Here is a 9,797-nt window from a genome sequence, read left to right as displayed (position 1 = left end):
CTGAGGGGCTGCTGCTCTAATACACACACAGACCCACTGTTTACCACTGAGGAGGGCTGCTGCTCTAATACACACACAGACCCACTGTTTACCACTGAGGGCTGCTGCTCTAATACACACACAGACCCACTGTTTACCACTGAGGAGGGCTGCTGCTCTAATACACACACAGACCCACTGTTTACCACTGAGGAGGGCTGCTGCTCTAATACACACACAGACCCACTGTTTACCACTGAGGGCTGCTGCTCTAATACACACACAGACCCACTGTTTACCACTGAGGAGGGCTGCTGCTCTAATACACACACAGACCCACTGTTTACCACTGAGGAGGGCTGCTGCTCTAATACACACACAGACCCACTGTTTACCACTGAGGGCTGCTGCTCTAATACACACACAGACCCACTGTTTACCACTGAGGAGGGCTGCTGCTCTAATACACACACAGACCCACTGTTTACCACTGAGGAGGGCTGCTGCTCTAATACACACACAGACCCACTGTTTACCACTGAGGAGGGCTGCTGCTCTAATACACACACAGACCCACTGTTTACCACTGAGGAGGGCTGCTGCTCTAATACACACACAGACCCACTGTTTACCACTGAGGAGGGCTGCTGCTCTAATACACACACAGACCCACTGTTTACCACTGAGGAGGGCTGCTGCTCTAATACACACACAGACCCACTGTTTACCACTGAGGAGGGCTGCTGCTCTAATACACACACAGACCCACTGTTTACCACTGAGGAGGGCTGCTGCTCTAATACACACACAGACCCACTGTTTACCACTGAGGGGAATCTAGGCTTGTTTGGTGAGCCAGGACGAAGGGGATCCCCACTGGAGGACAGAAGGAAGGCGGGGGGGTGATGAGGCATAGGAGGGGGTGAGTGAGTTTGAGGAGAGGAGAGGAGAGGAGAGGAGAGGAGAGGAGAGGAGAGGAGAGGAGAGGAGAGGAGAGGAGAGGAGAGGAGAGGAGAGGAGAGGAGAGGAGAGGAGAGGAGAGTCCTTGTGGAGGGAGGCAGAGAGGATATCGTGGACAGGCAGCTGGACTCAGCTCAGATAACCCAGACAAAAACAGACAATGTTATGTTATTTTATGAGAGAGGGGGTGGGGGGCCCTCTGCTGGTTAGGGGAGGGGGAGGGGGGCCCTCTGCTGGTTGGAGGGAGGGGGGCCCTCTGGTGGTTGGAGGGAGGGGGGGCCCTCTGGTGGTTGGAGGGAGGGGGTGGGGGGCCCTCTGGTGGTTAGAGGGGGTGGGGGGCCCTCTGGTGGTTAGAGGGAGGGGGGCCCTCTGGTGGTTAGAGGGAGGGGGTGGGGGGCCCTCTGGTGGTTGGAGGGAGGGGGTGGGGGGCCCTCTGGTGGTTGGAGGGAGGGGGTGGGGGGCCCTCTGGTGGTTAGAGGGAGGGGGAGGGGGGCCCTCTGGTGGTTGGAGGGAGGGGGGCCCTCTGCTGGTTGGAGGGAGGGGGGCCCTCTGCTGGTTGGAGGGAGGGGGGCCCTCTGGTGGTTGGAGGGAGGGGGTGGGGGGCCCTCTGGTGGTTAGAGGGAGGGGGAGGGGGGCCCTCTGGAGGTTGGAGGGAGGGGGGCCCTCTGGTGGTTGGAGGGAGGGGGTGGGGGGCCCTCTGGTGGTTAGAGGGAGGGGGGCCCTCTGGTGGTTGGAGGGAGGGGGTGGGGGGCCCTCTGCTGGTTGGAGGGAGGGGGTGGGGGGCCCTCTGGTGGTTAGAGGGAGGGGGAGGGGGGCCCTCTGGTGGTTAGAGGGAGGGGGTGGGGGGCCCTCTGGTGGTTAGAGGGAGGGGGAGGGGGGCCCTCTGGTGGTTGGAGGGAGGGGGGCCCTCTGGTGGTTGGAGGGAGGGGGTGGGGGGCCCTCTGGTGGTTAGAGGGAGGGGGAGGGGGGCCCTCTGCTGGTTGGAGGGAGGGGGGCCCTCTGGTGGTTGGAGGGAGGGGGTGGGGGGCCCTCTGGTGGTTGGAGAGAGGGGGTGGGGGGCCCTCTGGTGGTTGGAGAGAGGGGGTGGGGGGCCCTCTGCTGGTTGGAGGGAGGGGGGCCCTCTGCTGGTTGGAGGGAGGGGGGCCCTCTGCTGGTTGGAGGGAGGGGGGCCCTCTGGTGGTTGGAGGGAGGGGGTGGGGGGCCCTCTGCTGGTTGGAGGGAGGGGGGCCCTCTGGTGGTTGGAGGGAGGGGGTGGGGGGCCCTCTGGTGGTTGGAGGGAGGGGGTGGGGGCCCTCTGGTGGTTGGAAGGAGGGGGAGGGGGGCCCTCTGGTGGTTGGAAGGAGGGGGAGGGGGGCCCTCTGGTGGTTGGAGGGAGGGGGAGGGGGGCCCTCTGGTGGTTGGAGGGAGGGGGTGGGGGGCCCTCTGGTGGTTGGAAGGAGGGGGTGGGGGGCCCTCTGGTGGTTGGAAGGAGGGGGTGGGGGGCCCTCTGGTGGTTGGAGGGGGTGATTAGACATGAGAAGAGGGGGGTTAGGGGTCTTAGTGAAGGGACGGGGAAGGAGGGAGCTCTGGCTCCAGCAGAAGCAGTAATCCAGCTCCTAGCTGCCCCTCTGGTCCTCCCAGCTGCTAATGAGAACAATCAGCGCTGGACGAGCAGAGCAGCACGGCATGCTGGGAGAGAGACAGACACACTGCTGGGAGAGAGACAGACACACTGCTGGGAGAGAGACAGACACACTGCTGGGAGAGAGACAGACACACTGCTGGGAGAGAGACAGACACACTGCTGGGAGAGAGACAGACACACTGTTGGGAGAGAGAGACAGACACACTGCTGGGAGAGAGAGACAGACACACTTCTGGGAGAGAGAGACAGACACACTGCTGGGAGAGAGACAGACACACTGCTGGGAGAGAGACAGACACACTGCTGGGAGAGAGACAGACACACTGCTGGGAGAGAGACAGACACACTGCTGGGGGAGAGACAGACACACTGCTGGGAGAGAGACAGACACACTGCTGGGAGAGAGACAGACACACTGCTGGGAGAGAGACAGACACACTGCTGGGAGAGAGACAGACACACTGCTGGAGAGAGAGACAGACACACTGCTGGGAGAGGGAGACAGACACACTGCTGGGAGAGAGACAGACACACTGCTGGGAGAGAGACAGACACACTGCTGGGAGAGAGACAGACACTGCTGGGAGAGAGACAGACACACTGCTGGGAGAGAGACAGACACACTGCTGGGAGAGAGACAGACACACTGCTGGGAGAGAGAGACACACTGCTGGGAGAGAGACAGACACTGCTGGGAGAGAGACAGACACACTGCTGGGAGAGAGACAGACACACTGCTGGAGAGAGAGACAGACACACTGCTGGGAGAGAGACAGACACACTGCTGGGAGAGAGACAGACACACTGCTGGGAGAGAGACAGACACACTGCTGGGAGAGAGACAGACACACTGCTGGGAGAGAGAGACAGACACACTGCTGGGAGAGAGAGACAGACACACTGCTGGGAGAGAGACAGACACACTGCTGGGAGAGAGACAGACACACTGCTGGGAGAGAGACAGACACACTGCTGGGAGAGAGACAGACACACTGCTGGGAGAGGGACAGACACACTGCTGCCTGCCTCTCTGTCTTACCCTGGTTGGCTCTGTACTGTCTGTCTGTCTGTCTGTCTGTCTGTCTGTCTGTCTGTCTGTCTGTCTGTCTGTCTGTCTGTCTGTCTGTCTGTCTGTCTGTCTGTCTGTCTGTCTGTCTTCCCCTGCCCTGTGTGTCTGCCAGGATAGGATGGCAAGGCGAGGCATACAGCCATGGCAGGGCGAGCAGAGTGTCTGTCAACAAGCTGAGAACCCCACCAGCATCTCACCACCTCTTCTACATGTCACACAGTTAAAGCCAATACAGATGGATCACTGTCTGACGTGACAGAGGTATTTATTAAGGAGCCTGTTCTGGGACAGAGCTCTCATCTGAGGGCCTGGTATCTTCCTAACACGGTGACTAGTGGACTGAGTAGAGGGAGAGGGGGGAAAGATCATGTTAAACAGGCATACCAGATTAGAAGGGTGTATTTATTTCCATCTGCTGGTGTGTAATCTGACAGATAGTTTGTTGTTTCACACTGATCTTGCCACGTCCTGACCAGTATTTAGGTATTATTTGTATAATATTTGGTCAGGACATGGCAGAGGTATATTTGTTTTGTATGGTGTGGTTTTTTGTGTGTGGTGTAGAGGGGTGTTTTATTTATGTGTTCCTGGGTTTTGGGTGTATGTTCTGGGTTAGTATGTTCTAGGTTAGTTTTTCTATGTGTAGGTTTGGGTGCTGGACTCTCAATTGGAGGCAGGTGTTTCTAGTTGCCTCTGATTGGGAGTCCTATATAGAGGTGTGTGTGTTCGGCCTGTGAAACTGTCATTCTGTGTTTATTGGTTTTTCTCGTGTGCATCATATTTAAATAAAATGATGTGGAGCACGCAACCCGCTGCGTATCGGTCTGACAGTGATTTCAACATATCTTCAGATGAAGGTGAAGATTGTGACTGATCGACCGTCTAGGGAGCGTAGAAGTAGAGTTAGGCGGTTAAACGCGTGATCTTAATAATCAATAGTCCAAGGAGCTGTCGTATTGATCTCTACAGATCAGAACATGTGGAGTGGCCCTGGCTGAACTCTACACAAACATCATGCTGAATGGACATCTAGTTATACATCCAAGAAAAATTCAATATTAAAAATAAAAAGGCTTGCGATATTTCGTTCATCTTTAAAAAAAAATTAATTCAAACTGCAAGAATCAAAACTAAGAATGATGTTTCTCTCAGAGTCAAGATGTGGAAAAACCATCCCCTCCTTTCAACACCCCTCCCTCCCATCATCCCTCTCTCTCCCTCCCATCATCCCTCCTTCACACCCCTCCCTCCCATCATCCCTCCTCAACACCCTCCCTCCCATCATCCCCTCCTCTCAACACCCCTCCCTCCCATCATCCCCTCCTTCACCCCCTCCCTCCCATCATCCCCTCCTTTCAACACCCCTCCCTCCCATCATCCCTCTCTCTCTCCCTCCCATCATCCCTCTCTCCCTCCCTCCCATCATCCCTCTCTCCCTCCCTCCCTCCCATCATCCCTCTCTCTCTCTCTCCCATCATCCCTCTCTCTCTCTCTCCCTCCCATCATCCCTCTCTCTCTCCCTCCCATCATCCCTCTCTCTCTCTCCCTCCCATCATCCCTCTTTCCCTCCCTCCCTCCCATCATCCCCCTCTCTCTCTCCTTCCCATCATCCCTCTCTCCTCCCTCCCATCATCCCTCTCTCCCTCCCTCCCTCCATCATCCCTCTCTCTCTCTCTCCCTCCCATCATCCCTCTCTCTCTCCCTCCCTCCCATCATCCCCCCCTCTCTCTCCCTCCCATCATCCCCTCCTTTCAACACCCCCTCCCTCCCTCCCATCATCCCTCTCTCTCTCCCTCCCTCCCATCATCCCTCTCTCCCTCCCTCCCTCCCATCATCCCTCTCTCTCTCTCTCTCCCTCCCATCATCCCTCTCTCTCTCTCCCTCCCATCATCCCTCTCTCTCTCTCTCCCTCCCATCATCCCCTCTCTCTCTCCCTCCCATCATCCCCCCTCTCTCTCTCTCCCTCCCATCATCCCCCCCTCTCTCTCTCCCTCCCATCATCCCTCTCTCTCTCTCTCCCTCCCATCATCCCTCTCTCTCTCTCTCCCTCCCATCATCCCTCTCTCTCTCTCTCCCTCCCATCATCCCTCTCTCTCTCTCTCCCTCCCATCATCCCTCTCTCTCTCTCCCTCCCATCATCCCTCTCTCTCTCCCTCCCATCATCCCTCTCTCTCTCCCTCCCTCCCATCATCCCCCCCTCTCTCTCTCCCTCCCATCATCCCTCTCTCCCTCCCTCCCTCCCTCCCTCCCATCATCCCTCTCTCTCCCTCCCATCATCCCTCCTCATCACTCCCTCCCATCATCCCCTCTCTCCTCCCTCCCATCATCCCTCTCTCTCTCTCCCTCCCATCATCCCTCTCTCTCTCTCTCCCTCCCATCATCCCTCCTCCTCCCTCCCTCCCATCATCCCTCCCTTCACTCCCTCCCATCATCCCTCTCTCTCTCCCTCCCATCATCCCTCTCTCCCCTCCCTCCCATCATCCCGCTCTCTCTCCCTCCCTCCCATCATCCCTCTCTCTCTCTCCCTCCCATCATCCCTCTCTCTCTCTCTCCCTCCCATCATCCCTCTCTCTCTCTCTCCCTCCCATCATCCCCCCCTCTCTCTCCCTCCCTCCCTCTCCATCATCCCTCTCTCTCTCCCATCATCCCTCTCTCTCTCTCTCCCTCCCATCATCCCTCTCTCTCTCTCTCCCTCCCATCATCCCCCCCTCTCCCTCCCTCCCATCATCCCTCTCTCTCTCTCTCCCTCCCATCATCCCTCTCTCTCCTCCCTGAGTTAGGGATGACAGATTGCCTAACAGACTGACATTTTCAAAGGCTTCTCAGACAGCGGTTGGCTGAACAGCTCTTTTGACATCAGGAATACTCATTACTTTCTCATCCGGGGTTCGTTCTCTCTCTCTGACTCTGTCTCTCTCTCTCTCTCTCTGTGTGTATTACTTACTTTCCCGAGAGAGAGAGAGAGAGAGAGAGACCAGGGAGCACGCGTGCTCATGGCTTAGCGTCGTCCGTTCCAAACACACATACGGTATTGTGTTTTTTTAGCAGCGGAGGACGCGTTGGATTGGATCCAGCTTTAACTGCTGCTGCTTGTCAGTTCAGCTGCGGGGTGAAACCGTTGGATGGGTTTACTGTTGTTGTTTTCAACTCGACAAGTATTTTCTGTTTTTTTTAAATATATTTATAAAGCCTAATTTAATGGATACGGTATGGAGATAGCCTTGGCGAGTTTTGAGAACGGCGGAGCGAAAGGAAGCGGTGGAAATACCGGAGATGTAGCCCGCCGTAACGCTCTGGATCCACATCAACCTCCGCCGTTTGTCCAGAGTGGACTCAGCGAACCGGGCTACAGCCTTCACAAAGACATTAATACAATCGGGAGTCCCAAACCGAGGACGTGGAAAATCAACGATATGAATAACACTTTGAGTTGTAACGAGAACGCCGTGGATGCGCTCTGGCGCGCAGACCACAGTCCCCATCTGTTGGACGATGACATGTTGGATATTGAGCGCAGAGACGTGGATAACAACGAGAGGGTGCTGATCAACATCGCAGGGTTAAAGTACGAGACGCAGCTAGGGACCCTTAACCAGTTCCCCGATACATTACTGGGAGACCCTTATAAAAGGATAAAATACTTCGACCCGCTCCGGAACGAGTACTTTTTCGACCGTAACCGACCGAGTTTCGACGGGATCCTATATTTCTATCAGTCGGGAGGTAAGATCAGACGACCCGTCAATGTATCTATCGACGTGTTCGCTGATGAGATCCGTTTTTACCGGCTGGGTGAAGAGGCCATGGAAAGGTTTAGAGAAGACGAAGGATTTATAAAAGAGGAAGAGAAACCGTTACCACAGAATGAGTTTCAGAAACAAGTCTGGCTCATATTCGAATACCCGGAGAGTTCAAGCCCAGCGAGAGGCATCGCTATCGTCTCCGTGTTAGTTATCACCATATCCATTATAACGTTTTGCATGGAGACACTACCGGAGTTCAGGGACGAGAGGGAGTTACCGGTCACGGGTCGACCCGGTAACAACACCGTCCCCCGTCCGTCGCTCACCTTCACGGACCCTTTCTTCATCGTGGAAACCACCTGCGTAATCTGGTTTACGTTTGAATTCATCGTCCGTTTCTTCGCCTGTCCTAGTAAGTCAGAGTTTTCCAAGACTGTTATGAACATCATAGATATAATGTCTATCCTGCCTTATTTTATCACGGTGGGGACGGAGCTGGCCGAGCAGCAGGTAGAAGAACCTCAGGAACACGGAAACGGACAGACCATGTCTCTGGCCATCCTCAGGGTCATTCGACTGGTCCGGGTGTTTAGGATCTTCAAGTTGTCCAGACACTCCAAGGGGCTTCAGATATTAGGACAAACACTCAAAGCAAGTATGAGAGAATTGGGTCTGCTCATTTTCTTCCTCTTCATCGGAGTCATCCTCTTCTCCAGCGCTGTGTTCTTCGCCGAGGCGGACGAACCCGAATCGCATTTCTCCAGCATCCCCGACGCGTTCTGGTGGGCCGTGGTCACCATGACGACGGTGGGTTACGGGGACATGAGGCCGGTGACGGTGGGGGGGAAAATCGTGGGTTCGCTCTGCGCCATAGCGGGAGTGTTGACCATCGCGTTGCCGGTGCCCGTCATCGTGTCCAACTTTAACTATTTCTACCACAGAGAGACGGACCAGGACCAGTCGTCTCTGAAAGACGACCCGCCCGAGAACAGTCAAGACAGTCCTCAGTTAAAGAGAAAGGATAGTAAAGGGTCTGCCAAGTCGGGAGACGAGGAGGACAGGACAGGAGCGGACAAACAGAACATCAAGGCTAACAGCAGCATGAACATTAAACGATCCCTTTACGCCTTCTGCCTGAACAAGATGGAGACGGACCTGTAGTCCCCACAGACACAGACAGACAGACAGACCAGTAGTCCACACAGACAGTATGAATCCTCTTTCTATTACAGTGACTAATTGAATAGAGGAGCAGTGTGTTTTGCTATGACGGCACGATGATTTCCAAGCCTCTATCTAGTCAGTGTCAGTGAGTTGATGTATAAAAATCCCTCGTGGTACTAATGGATTTGAAGCCTAAACGAAAGCAGAGTGATTGAGTCCCAAATGACACCCTATTCCCTACACGGTGCACTACTTCTCGGCCCAATGGGCCCTGGTCTAAAGTAGTGTACTACATAGGGGATACGGTGCATGGGTCCTGGTCTAAAGTAGTGTACTACATAGGGAATAGGGTGCATGGGCCCTGGTCTAAAGTAGTGCACTACATAGGGGATAGGGTGCATGGGCCCTGGTCTAAAGTAGTGTACTACATAGGGAATAGGGTGTATGGGCCCTGGTCTAAAGTAGTGTACTACATAGGGGATAGGGTGCATGGGCCCTGGTCTAAAGTAGTGTACTACATAGGGAATAGGGTGTATGGGCCCTGGTCTAAAGTAGTGTACTACATAGGGGATAGGGTGCATGGGCCCTGGTCTAAAGTAGTGTACTACATAGGGAATAGGGTGCATGGGGCCTGGTCTAAAGTAGTGCACTACATAGGGAATAGGGTGCATGGGTCCTGGTCTGAAGTAGTGTACTACATAGGGAATAGGGTGCATGGGCCCTGGTCTAAAGTAGTGCACTACATAGGGGATAGGGTGTATGGGCCCTGGTCTAAAGTAGTGTACTACATAGGGAATAGGGTGTATGGGCCCTGGTCTAAAGTAGTGTACTACATAGGGAATAGGGTGCATGGGTCCTGGTCTAAAGTAGTGTACTACATAGGGAATAGGGTGTAAGTTTCTGCAGTCGGATCAACACGTTACAATCCTGAAAATGAGACACACACACACACACACACACACACACACACACACACACATCACTTTCTGGATGGAAACCACTGAGAAATACATAAACACACACTCAACCCTAGCTAGCCTGGGGTCCCCACATTAACATAACACACACTCAACCCTAGCTAGCCTGGGGTCCCCACATTAACATAACACACACTCAACCCTAGCTAGCCTGGGGTCCCCACATTAACATAACACACACTCAACCCTAGCTAGCCTGGGGTCCCCACATTAACATAACACACACTCAACCCTAGCTAGCCTGGGGTCCCCACATTAACATAACACACACTCAACCCTAG

The 9,797-nt window shown here is 54.9% G+C and overlaps 1 protein-coding gene across 1 annotated transcript in view; it reads left to right on the top strand.

Moving 5' to 3' along the window:
• The first annotated feature begins 6,588 nt into the window (after nucleotides 1–6,588).
• The window catches only part of LOC123731898 (potassium voltage-gated channel subfamily A member 1-like), a 3,392-nt gene continuing 183 nt past the window's right edge, over nucleotides 6,589–9,797 (top strand). The window contains exon 1 of the mRNA XM_082978087.1: nucleotides 6,589–9,797. This exon is cut by the window's right edge and continues 183 nt beyond it. Within this exon, the coding sequence (XP_082834213.1) occupies nucleotides 6,842–8,536 (1,695 nt within the window). The 5' untranslated portion in view covers nucleotides 6,589–6,841 and the 3' untranslated portion in view covers nucleotides 8,537–9,797.

Source organism: Salmo salar, chromosome 07, assembly GCF_965601325.2.
Source record: "Salmo salar chromosome 07, fSalSal1, whole genome shotgun sequence".
NCBI classification, from domain to species: Eukaryota; Metazoa; Chordata; class Actinopteri; order Salmoniformes; family Salmonidae; genus Salmo; species Salmo salar.
Note: the sequence above shows the minus strand (reverse complement) of the source record. Positions and strands in the feature narration are given on the sequence as shown.